We start from the raw sequence: 13852 nt of genomic DNA, 5'->3' as shown, positions 1-13852 counted from the left end.
AGAGGCGGACCTCTGGGGTGAGGGGATGAGGACCCCTGCACGGGTCCCATGAACTCCAGTGAAGGACGCAAACGAAAATCAACCCCCCACCTTCCAAAGCTTCCCCAAAGCCTAATGCATCACCTCCATGTCCTGAGTAGCTCCGGGGCAAAGATGGCCCTGCTCCTTCACCCCTACATGCTCACCCCAAAACCAGCCAGGGATGCATTCACCTTCAAAGACCCAAGCTGTTCCCGCTTCTGCTCCAGACCATGCCTCAGCTGCCTAGACGTTCACTTTCTTTACCCACACCCAGCGTTTTAAACACAGGTTCAAGCCCACACTTGAGATGTCCATTCCGCTTGTGCCCCACTGTGATCGGCATCTGAACGAGGAAATCTCGCCCGTGTTACACTGACCGCACCACGCTCTGTGGCGGAAAGAGCAACAAGCCTTGGTCTTAAATTTCCCCAAACCCAATACACAAAACAAAGACAGCCAGGCCGCTACAAAATCCTAAGGATCTCTTACGTTTCACCTCCTTGGCTTTGATGTTTAAACTGTCCGGTGCCACGGTCTAACGCGACCCCAGCACAACCTGCTGCAGAAGGAAGCCTCCCGATGGCAGGAGAGCTGCATGCAGGGTCAAATCTGGGCCATGCCTCCCTGCCTTTAGTAAACTTAGTTTCTATTTCAATCCGCACTTTGAAAGATGTTTGATATTTCTCATTTTCAAAGGAATAAGAGCTAAATGAATATTCCTTGAAACCTATGGGGGGTTGTGTAGGGAGGTGCAGAAGGAAAAGCTACCCTGTCTGGTAGGCTAAAGGAGGTTATGCGATGTAGAGATGTGTCTGGAACTATTCATTCGCTGGCTGACTTTGGGAAGGACAGGAATCCCAAGGCCCCTTAGAACTTGGGAGAGAGCCGTGGGGCGGTCCGTGCCCACATAAGGAGGCGCCCGACACACCTACTGAAGAGGAGGGACTCCGCTGCAAAGTCGCTTGCTGACAGCGAAGCCACGTGGTGCCACAAGGGGACTATCTGCCTCTTTGTGCCAAAACAGGGAGGCTTCCGGGCCGTACAAGGCAAGGTGTGCACAGGGGGCCCTGCCTCCCGTCACGCCCAGGTAGAATTAAACACCTAGACAGGCAGAGCCAAGGTGGCGATGAAGCCAGGCTTTGCGAGTACCTGTCCAGAAGCTAAAGCATTTCTTCCACGGGCCACACCACTCAGTCTGGTGAATCCACCTGTTGACTCAGGGAAGGTCACCCGGGATGAGAAAAGAGGTTTAATTCTGCCTCCGGCTGGGGCCTGTGGCCCTGTGCTGGTGCCATCTTGAGAGTAAAGGGTGACCTACACCATGGGAGGGTTCGCACAACACAGATAGAGGAAAACTGCCAGAGAACGGACTCCCGTCTCCGAGTAACGAGGCCCAGCTGTCCAGACGGGGTCACGCCTGGCCAGGCGCAGACTTCCCAGTAAGCCGATGGTGAAGGAAGGGAGGCCACACAACATTCCCCGGGGAAGCAGGACAGAACTGGTGGACAGAAAAACGGCCCACAGGGACATCCAAGCCTGTCTCCCCAAATCTGCGATGATGTCACATTTCTCGGTGAAAGGGACCCTACAGGTGTGAATGAGGTAAGGGACTTGAACTGGGGGGTTAGCTGGATTATCTGGGTGCGCCCAGATCGTCACAGGGTCCTAGAGGAGGAAGATGGGAGGGTCAGCGTCAAAGCAGGAGGCGCATCAGAGGCAGCACAGTAAGCGTGAAGACGCCTCACGGTGGTGGGCTTCGAATCGGGAGCAGGCACCAGGCTCAGGAAGCAGGAGTCTCTGGAAGGTGGAAAAGGCAAAGAAACGGTGTCATCCCTTGCGCGCTCCGGGCGAAACGCAGCGCTGCCGAGGTGCTGATGTGAGGACTTCTGACCCCCCGCCTGTACGACAGCACATCCGTGTTGTCGGAAGGCACCCGTGTGTGGTGACTTGTCACAGGAGAAGAGGAAACAGCTGTTTCTGAGCCGCTTTAGACTGCTCTCAAAAGAAGCAAAATCTAGCACAGGGAGTAGCCCTGGCCAGGGTCCCCTGATACGGGGGAGGGTAGCCGTTGCCTTGAGACTTCCAGGAACCCAACTCCATGGGGGATGCGCCCGCATGGCTGGGCCTGAGGACTTCACAGCTGACCCCACTCCACGCCGTGATTCCTCGCTCTTTTCTCAGGGGTGAGAGAGTCCGTGCATCTCCTGGGTGTCGCCCGTGGGTGCACTCTACTTCAAAACCCTCTTTAGCTGCAAACCAATGGCTGATTATAAGCTGAGGTTGCTGGGGGTTCTGAGCCCTGGGGATGGAGGCAGGGTGTAGACGTCCCCATAGTGCTGTGCACTGTGAATACAAGGGGTCCCTTGGGTGGGGGGGGCTGGAACCTCAGGGACTCCTAAATGAGATCTGAGCCACTAGGGTGGCCTGTGGGCCGAGTGCAAAGGATTAGGGCTGTCCCCAAAGGAAGAAGGGCTCGAAGGCTGACGCACCGTGATAAGGGTGGCTCTCTACGTTGGGGAGGGATATGGAAACAGGTGGCCACATACAAGTAGGGCTCTGAATTGTCCTCAGGCCCTTCAAAAAGTCAGTTACCGAGGACTGGTTAGCAGCCAGGCGGTGGGCAGAGGGGCACACTCTGAGGTCCACAGCATGGGCAGAGATACCGGGCAGGAGCGGGTAATGGCCTGCGCCCAGGTCTCAGGAGTCTGCAGTGAGCTGGGTGTGCCTGAATGAGGAAAGGCACCTGTACTGGAATGTGACAAGCCGGCCCCTTTCACAAGCGAAATGGCATGTTTCCAATGGAGGCTATCTTCAATAGGAATCGCTATCATCCAAGTGACTTCTTGCTCTGTCATCTCAAAGAACTCCACTCTTTCCGGATTCCTCAGAGAAGCTGAAGGAGTCTGGTCACAGACAGGTGCCTTTTCCAATGGGGCAAGAGCTTTATTCAGAGCTTCTGAGAAAGTCCGAGCAAGGCAGTTATATCAGTAACCTAGATAATGGCCTCTTACGCTTCTATTCCCAATTTCCAAAGGGTGTCTCGCATGCATCTGTTCTCGTCAGGCCTGGTACCTGTAGGTCAAAGTGACTTTCCAGGGGTAAACAGTTGAGCAGAAGTGAAACCGGAACTGGACCTCAGGCCGTTCGCTCCTTGCTGAGTGTGCTTTCTTTCAGTGAGTCCAGTATTTCCTAGTGTTACCTCATGCCCCACGGCACCAGCCCCTTGAAATGACAGCAATAACGATGATGCCCAAACAAGTCTGAGAGACTTCCCAGTGAACCCTGCCTTAGCAGGCTCTTAGAGATTAATTTTTCACACTGTCGTATAAAGACTTGGAAAAGTCTTGTGACAAAAAAACCTGCCCAATTTTGTCTCCACTACCATCCGCCAAACTCATGTGACCACAGAGACATCGCGAGCACCACCCACGACCTCCCACGGCATGAAGAAGGTCATGGGGCAGAGCGGCAAAGGTTGGACATGGGGTTGATGACCCGGAGAGAGCAGGAAATCAGGGGCCGGGGGGTTGCAGACCTGCTGGGCCTGGCCTGGGCGTACATAAGGGTCAAGGGCAGGGCCGAGAGCCCGTGTATGCCTCCTCCCTCTATGCATGGCTTCCCCGGCTTCCCCCACCACGCCACCCACCCGCTGCTGACCCCCGAACACAACCACTTCCGCATTAGCACGGCAGGTCCAAGGGCTGAGCTGGAGAAGATGCCAGACCACCCGGGCACGGCCCAGACACACGGACACAGAGAAGGACAAGACAGTCCCCTTCTGGGTCTGCCTGCTGTTGTCCCAAGAAGAGAAGGAGGGCAGCCTTCTGGAGCTTACGCAGTAACTTGCGGGTCTCCTCAACTATAACCCGGGAAGGGGAAAACGTAAACGCGGGGGTGTCGTGTTGGGGAGACGCCCCCAGCACCCCCGGACGCTCCACCAGGAGCCACTCAGAAAATGGTCCACTTGCCACCATCACTGTCATCAGAACCAGCAACCTCTTCGGCACCACCATCGCCGTTCCTGCAAGAATCGCCAACCTGAGCACCGGGCCCACCACCGCGGGCAAAGCCGGCCACAGGGACGAGGCCAGAGACAGGGAAGGAGCCTAGTTCCAAGGCGGCCGGAAAGTCCTCAGCCGCCTTAGGACTTCGGTCTCCTCCCACTTCTGTGGCTGGTTTCTGGAAGAAGGCCATCCCCGAAATGAGCCGGCACAGCCGTCGGACCCAGCCCTGAGCTGACACGCGAGACTCATCTTCAGAGTCCAAATCCACCACGAACAGGCACGGGACTGGAGGGGCAACGTCTGCGATGGCCTGGTGGGGATGACGTCCGTCGGGCACGTCACACCTCAAAGCCACTTTCTGAACACTTCAAAACATCAAATATAGAAATCTAAAACAAAAGCAAAATTGCCTACTGCTTGGGGACAATCTCAAGAGGAAAGTGACATTTTTAAGGGAAAATAAACAAACAAGAAAAACAGCCAACTGTTCACACCTCTTCTCATTTCCTGTAAGATGTAAATACCATGGTAAAATATTAAAAGGAGGAACATAATCGAGTGTGCTTTTCAGCACTCAGGTTTAATGGACACGGGATTTTCAAACTGTGATCTCCAGGATTAATGTCTTGTCAACAATGAATATAATAACCCCTCCCACCAACGTCACCACGGCAAGTAAACGATGCTCAGTACATTCTATTTGATTTGACTCAAAAGTGTAAGACTTTAACGTACCTTTTGATAAACTATTATATAAGTAGAACATGGTTTTGCAGATAAACAAATCCTCTGACTTGTCCCCACGGGTTTGAAAGCTCAGCAAAAGGGGTCCAAAGCTAAGGCTGGGCCCAAACGACTCATGGCATGAGCAAGGCCGGCGTTAGGGCAGGGGCGCCACAGAGAAGCAGGTGGGAGAAGGCTCTTCCCATCAGGCAGTAACAAATGCCCAAGGACTCATCACCGGGGCAACGAAGGGAGGCCTTCAGCCTTCACAGTGCCTAGTAGGGTGTTACTACGCCCTCAGAGATGCTGAATCTGACTTCACATGGACAAATAAAGTAAAAGCCGGTGGTGGCAATTACAGTACAACAAAATATTAGCATTTCTGAGGGATGTGTGTCCAGACCTTCATCATTCCTGAGTTTACAGGCACCACTATGGTACAGCTGAATGATGTAGGTCACGCTTTTAAATTCTACATGTTCGCGATGACAAGTCAATTCTCATCCTCAAACATCTGCCTCACAGACTGCTTCTCTCAGTCTTAGCAAAACTGCACATTACCGCATGAAGTGGGCTTTGCATTCCGCGGCACAGTCACAATGCTATGGCCTCAAATACAAAGACTGTCTGCTCTGCAATTCCCCCAAACCATCCCCCTCCCCGGGGCTACCTGGAGCACGTCTCCGGAGCAATCCTGAGATCTGAGGTTTGAGCTGGGACTCGCCAAATGTCTGAAGCAATGTCTGAGGCAGGACATAATGGTTACAGAAAATTCTGGAAGCTTTTGTAAAACTAATGCTCCAGAGCTTCTCAACATGTTGATCCTACTCATATGGTCAGTGTTTTTATTCACATTAAAAGTCTCCTGTTTGGTTTAAATACTTACATCATTTTCTAAAAAATTAAACATGCTTCTTTCAGCCAACTCCTTTGACTCTTCAAATTTTTCTACCGCTTGTCTGACTTCTTCGTCTGGTATCTTACCTACTCGCTTCTTCTTATAATCATAATCCAGGCGGCGACCCTCCAGCTTTTTCAAGTGGTGCTAAAGGAGACAGGGGTCTTTCAGATAATTGTACACTCAAAACATGGAGCAAAGAAGCCTTTATTATTTCCATGAATATAGACATTGCTTTTCGTCTAGGGGCAGGGACGCATCTTACACATCTATGTGTCCCCAGCATCCACTAGAGGCTGCCTTTACTGCAGGTCGTCAAGGAATAGTGAATGGTTGGCTGGATGGATGGATGGGTGGATAGGTGGGTGAATGGATGGATGATGGGTGAATGAGTGGGTGGCTGGGTGGATGGATGGTGGGAAAATGGGTGGGTGGCTGGGTGGATGGATGGATGGTGGGAAAATGGGTGGGTGGGTCGGTGGATGGTTGGATGGACGGATGGATGGGCGGGCAGATGGATAAGTGGGTGGATGGAATAGGTGGGTGGATGGATGGATGGTGGGAAATGGGTGGGTGGGTCGGTGGATGGTTGGATGGATGGATGGATGGGTGGGCAGATGGATAAGTGGGTGGATGGAATAGGTGGGTGGATGGATGGAGGGGTAGATGGGTAGATGGATGGATGGATGGATGGATAGTGGGTGAGTGGGTGGGGGGGATATGGTTGGTTGGATGGAAGAATGTAAGGAAGGGTGGGTGGATAGATGAGTGGATGGATAGACAGGTGGATGGCAGAATATCTATATGGAACATAAGGACACAGTATCAGCACTCAGATTTCCTTTCCCAAAGTTCTTTATAGGGCCCCTCACTTCAGCTCTATGATATAACATCCAGATAATTTCCAACCAAACTATACCAAAAACAAGCATGTTTCCTTTGGCACTACTGTCAAGTCCTTGCCAAAAAGCAGATTATAAAAGCACAGATTTCTAGTAGCCCCCAGAATACTCTGGCATCTCCCATAAAGTTCCCAAATAATTACAGAACAAGTTGAATAAATGCCGTCGATGAACATGTACATACTGAGAAACAGACACAATCTCTGAAACGGTGAGGTTTCTTTAAAAAAAAAAAAAATAGGACCTTTTTGACAAAACGTAACTACTATAAATATTAGACCTGTCCATTCGTGGAGTGGGCTGCCTCGTGCGGTAGGAAGTTTCCCATCACAGTTTGTGTTCAAGCAGAGGGATCCCATGTCAGAAATACTGTAGACAGGACAGCCATACGAGGGATTACACCTCTAATTCTTGGAAAACAGGGATCTGGTATCAAACGCACCCACGACAGCAGGCCGGCCCAGTGAGGTATGCAGCTAACGGTACGTAGCGTTTTAGTGAAACGCACCGGTTCTGCTTCCATAATGAAGAGGTGAGGAGAGCGTATGGGATAAGAGCCCAGAAGCATCTCTCCTATGTGCTCTGCGCCTCCATGTGTGGCTGTAAAACAGGGATGAGGACGGTTAGCCTGGCTGCTTATGGGCCAAGCACTGTTTGGCTGCCACAGAGGTCGGCCGTGTGTTAAGGGAGCAGGTTCCCCGCTCCTGACGTCTGAGACGCAGCACAGTCGAGACTATGAACAGCTTCTGGAAAAATTGTTTAAGAACATAGAGAATAAAAAGCTAAGAGGTCCTATGTCCCTTTCCCAGTGAGCCAGGAAAATAGAGGAGTTATTTTCTTCACCATCCACGACAAGATGATGCTTTCACTGAATCCCTACAGAAATACTCTAATGATTTTAAATATACACATCACTTTAAGTAGCATCAGGCCGACTGAGAGCCTGGGAGACTTACCCCAATCTCTTTTAAATCTTTGTCTTGTAATAACTGAAGTGGGTCTATAAAAGTTTGCTTTACGTTAATGTCAAGAGAGTCTTTCACCTCAGCCATTAGCTTCATGGACTCACCGACTTCTATCAATGCGCTACCTTGAATACAAAACACAAATTTAAAATGAGGGTCTTTAGCAGAGTACCCGAGGTTAGCGGTGATATTTATTTAATTCTTTCCCCAACGTTTGTGGATGGCAGTGCAAAAAAAAGGGAATCACCCTGAGACTGCTGAATCCTGACTCAGAAAAGGAAAGAGGAAGAGAGAAAGAAAGTCTTATTTTCCTATGTTAACTGTACTCTGTCTGCTATAAAATAAAGGTCGGAGGCTCAGACAGACTGCAGCATTTACCATTTTGGCCACTAGATGGGGATAAAGCATTTTAAAAACTGGTTAACAGGTACAGCCGGCTTCTCGAAAGTCTGTGGTGCGCCCCCTCACTTTACCAGAGACCTACAATAATTAGTATCTATTTTTGCTCACTGGAAGAAATCCAAAGAGGATTTTTGCTTTCACCGAAAAAAGAAAAAAAAAAAGGTGAAAAGTGAGAGTAACACTGAGCCCGTTTTGCAGGGAGCCATTAGGGGCAGTGCGTACCCCAAGTAGTGAGAACCTACTGCATATAGCACTTCGGGATCAGCCCCCACCCCCAGCTTTGAGCTGCGTCCGTGAGCATCTGCGCTTTGGCTTGATTTTATTTTGTGCACACGTTAGCAAGATGTGTCCTAAGATGCCAGACAAGTCTCGAAGAGAGGCTATTTTTTGGAGTCTGGTAAAGCTCAAAACATTTTCCACGTAAATTAATGGCCATTTCTTCTTTGCTTTACACCATTTCGGTTTCCAAAAGGCTTGGTAGCAATGCTCTACTTTTAGAGAGTGGGGAAATCTGTAGTTTGGTGAACTGGCACCTAGGGTTCCTTAGAAGCTGGAGAACAAAACCCCTCTTTGTAAAAACTCTAAAAGGATTCATTCATCAGGGCTAAGTATCAGCCAATAAAGATTACAATAGAAAGAAGTGAACAAAACCTCTCGTCAGCTTCTAGCTCCTAGATCTTGAGGTCACTCCCCATAGCCTTTAGATGGTTCTGAGGCTCCATGACAGGCTTAGATGTCAAAGAAAGCCTGGCACTGTCTCATGGGACAGCCCTTTAGCGGGATGGGCAAGGTTTGCTCTTGCGATGAGGCCCAAGCCGGCTGCGCTTGGACTTGGGGGCTGGGACAGGCGGGCTTTGCGGGATTGCACTCTGGTGTCTCCGTGCCAGCTGACCCGCCGTGATCCGCGAGCAGGGGTCCTGATGGCTGAGCAGAACGAGAGCTGCTGTTTCTCTGAACGGCATCTCTGGGACGTGAGGCCCCGAACCAAACTGTTTTTCCTGTATTGGAGTTTTCCAAATTGACCTCATGAAACTGTAGAGTTTGGGGTCTCTAGGCTCCCAGGGAAATCATTCTGGGGTAAAGAGGAGACATTCCTTCCCAGCCCGGGGACTCTTTCCTGCCTAACGGGTCAGAAACCGAGGCTACTGGCTCTGCCCCTCTGCCACCAAGGCCATGCCCCACAGTGTCAAGTCCAGCTTCGACAGAAACGTTTCCAAATGTTCCTCTGAAGAGTCCAAACATCAGTTCTGAATCTCGGCGGTCACCCGCATGGACCTGACCTTCCCTCCCCTTGCTCAGGCTTCAGGCTCTGGATTCCTTGCGGACATGGGGCTCGGGCCCCATCACTGAGGGCTCTGCATCTGAGGAAGAGTCCACCGTGGAACCCCGGAAGGAAAGCATCAGACAGTACAGCTGCTTTCTAGAAACAGCGGGCAACCCATCCGTTCCAGAGGCCCTCCGACATCAGCTCTCTTCCTTAACCAAGTTCCCTGAAGCTGCTGGGGAGCTGGGAAGCTATCAGACTGTGTGCCCACCCAAGCCCCGGCCTAGTCGCCATGGCCAGGGTCCCGCAGGACCGCCGTGGCTGTGAGGGCCGCCCGATCCCCTCACCGGTCCCCTCAGCTGGTCTGCCTGCAGGACAAGGAACAGGCCATCTTGTCCCCACTCATTCGGGTGGAATAAAATAAAACTCACATTCTACGGCTCTGACGGGTGTTGTTACCCCTACAGCTAATCAATGTTTTAGTATTGGGTTTAAGGTTTCAAGAGATTATTCCACCAATTTCCTAGATCAATTCCTACAGTCAAGTATCTGAATTCTCAGTGCCCACACCCTGCCTTCTAACCACTACATGGATAGCAAAAGTGACTAGTTTTCCTGGAAGACTAAATAGGTTCCATTCAGTTCAGCCCCAATTTATTAATTTAAAGAAATCTCAATCAAAAGTTAATGAGTTTTTTATTTTTTGCAAAGGAAACTTACAATGACTCTAAATTTCATCTGAAATAAAAAGTTGAGTATATCCATGTTTTGTTTACAATAAGATAACAAAGGGAAATTTTAGTTTAAGTATATTAAAACAGACTTTAAAATTACAATTCTTAAAATATGATGCTGGAGCAAAGCAAGGTATAGACCAAGAAGACAGAAAAAAAGGACCAGAAACAAACTTAAGATATAAACATTTAGTCTGTAACAAAACGTTTCTCTCCAATCAGAGGAGAAAGATTGAACTTTTCAATGGGGTATTAGGACAACTAGCTATTTACTTGGGAGAAAAAAAATTTAGAACCCTACTACAGTGTATGTGCCTGTTAAAAGCAGGAGCGTGGAAATTTAAAGGTAAGAAAAGGAAACGTGTTTCAAAAGAAAAGGATAAACAAAACATTTACACCATTTGTGGGGGTGGGTGGGGTGGAAACGTTTTTCTAAACAAAGTAACGAAAGCCATAAACCACAAAGACCCAGGAGTCCCACTATATGAAAACCAAAAATCATTCCGTTTTAGTTGCCTCCATCCACAAGGTCAGAAGGTGAATGCCTACCTGGGGCATAACTGCATTAAGATATAAGGCAGACCAAGAGCAAATATCCTAACCATTGAAAGAGCTCCTGAACTGGTAAGGGGGAAAAAATGAACACATTGATGAAAAAATAGGCAAAAGATACAAATATATATTTCACAAAAATGACAAATGGAAAGAAATCTACCTTACACATAATCCAAAAGGTGAAATTAAAGGAGCACTAAGAGATCAATTTTATATGCTGTGTATCAAAGTATCTGTGATTTATACGTAAACAAAAATTAATCCCCACAGTTAGGAACTGTGCTGGCAAACATACTCTCACACACTCCCGGCAAAGGTATCAAACTGGCATAACCCTTCTGGAGGGTCCGCTGGGAATATGCTTCAAAAAACTGAAAAACACAGGCATATTCTCAACCTAACAATTTCAGTACCAGGGATTTCAATTCAGGAACATAATCTTGGACATCCCCAGAGATTATGAAAATGGTGGTTATAAATACTATGTAAATATTTTTACATAAAGAAAAAATATCTAAATATCCAATAGCCAGGGTAGACTGAATTAAGTCTGCCATGACACATCAGCTATTGTACAGCCTTTACAAACAGTATCGTAGAAAGTTAATTATTTTGTGACACCATCATGATTCAGTCGATGGAGATAAACAGGTTTCAAAACGGTATAAAGGTAGAGATACCATAGCTCCATCTTAATTCTGTAAAGGTGTGTGTGAATTTAGATGAGACTAAACAAAGGGTCTACCACCGGATACGTGATTGTGGGTGATGCTGGCATTTACTTCCTTGTATTTCACTAGCTTATATTACCTAAGCTTTTGGCAATGAACACGTATTACTTGATTAATATAAAAAATAATAATAATAAAGCTTGTTAACATGAAGGCATTATGGGGCGCCTGGGTGGCTCAGTCGGTTGAGTGTCCAACTCCTGATTTCAGCTCAGGTCATGATCTCCCGGTTGGTGAGTTTGAGCCCCACATCGGGCTCTCTGCTGTCAGCATAGAGCCTGCTTGGATTTCTCTCTCTCTGCCCATCTGCCCTCCCTCATTCTCCACCCTTCCCCCTCCTTCCCTCCATCCTTACACACACACAAAGCGCTCCCTGGTGATCTGTGAACACTCACCAAAGGTGGACCCTTCCCCGAGCTCCTTCCCGTACTTCAGCATACAGTCGCCCAGCAAGCCTTCGGTCTGTGGGTACCCGGTAGTTTTCACCTGTCCTCGGATCTTCGACACAGTGTTCAGCATCCCTAGCTTAGCTCTGTATGCTTAAAAACATTGTCATTTGTAATTCCTTAAAATGACAAGGTGGAGCGACAGGTACATCGCATTTAACAACTGACAGCAAAATTGAGGTCACCCTGGTAGACAAAATGTGGGCTGCCTGGAGCATTCGAAAGGGATCTATGTGACCTATTTCATCTCTTATATGATTTTCTAGATTCTTTTTCTTCTCAGGGCAGGGCAGGTCCTCCGTCCCTAGGGAAAGGACAGGCGGCCACCGCTTCTGAACTTCTTTTCTCCAACTCAGGCCACCAAGGTTTACTGATCCGGGCTCTGTGTGACACACAGTGCCAGCTCCTCTGGATCCAGAGACACCCAGGACAGCAGGTGCCCTAAGGGAGCCCAGAGCTAGTTGCCAGGGGCAGGATACACGAGATGCACTGTGCAAATAGTGTGCTGTGACTGTGACAATTAGCTGAATAAAGACAGCAAGACGTCCCTACAAAGTGCAGAAATCATGTCAGTCATACGGAAGATGGGATGTTTATGGTACAGAACCAACAGATAAAGAGGAGGCTGGTCTGACCTTCACTGAAATTAAAATGGGATGAATCAGGGGGCGCCTGGGGGGCTGAGTCAGTAAGCATCCGACCTCGGCTCAGGTCATGATCTCACAGTTCGTGAGTTCAAGCCCCACATCGGGGAAGCATGAGCCTGCTTCGGCTTAGCCCTGCTTCTCTCGCTCTTCCTCTCCCTGCCCCTCGCTCACTTGTGCTCGCCTCCCCCCCCTCAAAAAAAAAAAAAAAAAACAAAGCCAGGAGGAATCAGGAGAGCTCTATGGGAAAATATGACTATGAACTGAATACCAAGCTAAGAATTTGGGCTTTTATTCCAGGGGCTAGAGAGTGAAGCACATCCCAGCTTGCGCTGCTTGGGATAACTCCAGGAAGAGAAGAGGTACACTTTTGTTCTCTTTTACTATAATAAGCACATGTTTGTTGTTAACGCTTCTAGCCCAGTCAGTGCCTCCCAAACTCTGTAGTGCATACAGATCACCCACGGATCCTGTTAAAACGCGAAGTCTGATTCAGTCCGTTTGGGATGGGCCCAAGATTCCGCGTTTCCACAGCCTCTGGGGTTGGGCGGGCGCTGCGGGTCCGTGGACCACACTTCGAGCCGCGAGGCTCCGGACACGCCCGGGGCCAGCCGTTCCGCATCCTGCCCGCCTCCGCTGGTCCCTGTGCACAGAGGCTGTGCTCTGCTTCAAGGCCCGCTCGTGCTCCCGGCTCCTCCTTCCCACGGTCAGGGGAAGGGGCGGGGGGCCTGCGAGGTGGCCGGCACGTGACTGACACCCACCACCCTGGAAACAGTGTGGCCTTGCCGACTCCTGCCCCCTTCCAATGTCTGCTCTTTGAGGGCGGGCTCTGGGTCCAGGGATCCAGCAGAGGCCCTGTGCGAAGTCAGCACTCGCTAAATACGTGCTGATGGATTTATCAGGAAAAGGAACTTACGTAGCTCATCTCAATCACTGAGGCCAGGGAAGAGATGCACGGTTATGGCTCTTAAAATTATAATCCTCTATACAGTTCTAAAGAATTCTATACCCGCCAGCCTCCCTGGATGTGATTTTGATAAAAATTATGTTTCTAAACTTTTCCTGTCTAGGTTTTCCGATGGTTGGGTCGGTGGGGGATTCCTATAGCCCGAGGGAGTCACAGTAACTCCAGGCAAGTAATACATTCCTAAAAAGGAAAGGCAGTTTCGGAAATTCGCAGAATTCAAGGCTTGGGTGCCCTGCCCCCTGTTGGTTTCTGTAATTTACAACCCAGGAAAAACCCATCAAGGGATCCTGCTTCACGACCACGGAATTAAGAACCTTCTGTCAAGAAGCTGATGTAACACAGGACCTTTCCGTGCCTCGTTTCTTTAGCATCTGAGCTACAAAGTGAAAGCGATTTCACTCTTAGAGCAGGATGGCAGAATTTTTTTCTAAAAGGGGAGATGCCTGAGTAAGAAAACATATACAACACGTTTAGCGGGTTTCTGAAGCATCTCCTAAAATATGTCTTTATTTAGCAGTGGCTTGCTGCTAAGACCAAGCTTCCATCCAAATGATGTCACCACAGATCATGGGATTATCCTCTCTGTTTCTCATCAG

General features: G+C 49.2%; 1 protein-coding gene across 3 annotated transcripts in view; it reads right to left on the bottom strand.

Annotated features, from left to right (window-relative positions):
- SH3GL3 (SH3 domain containing GRB2 like 3, endophilin A3) overlaps window positions 1-13852 on the bottom strand; it is a 93250-nt gene that overhangs the window by 25024 nt on the left and 54374 nt on the right. For 2 of the 3 annotated variants that reach the window (XM_077774368.1, XM_077774369.1), the window contains 3 exons: window positions 11595-11738; window positions 7505-7638; window positions 5635-5793 (listed from right to left, as the gene is read on the bottom strand). In XM_077774368.1, the coding sequence (XP_077630494.1) occupies window positions 5635-5793; window positions 7505-7638; window positions 11595-11738 (437 nt within the window). The remainder of the gene's footprint in view (window positions 1-5634; window positions 5794-7504; window positions 7639-11594; window positions 11739-13852) is intronic. The other variant, XM_077774367.1, reaches the window with a different exon arrangement.

This window comes from Crocuta crocuta, unplaced genomic scaffold (genome assembly GCF_008692635.1).
Source record: "Crocuta crocuta isolate KB4526 unplaced genomic scaffold, BGI_CrCroc_1.0 scaffold7, whole genome shotgun sequence".
In the NCBI taxonomy this organism is placed as follows: Eukaryota; Metazoa; Chordata; class Mammalia; order Carnivora; family Hyaenidae; genus Crocuta; species Crocuta crocuta.
Note: the sequence above shows the minus strand (reverse complement) of the source record. Positions and strands in the feature narration are given on the sequence as shown.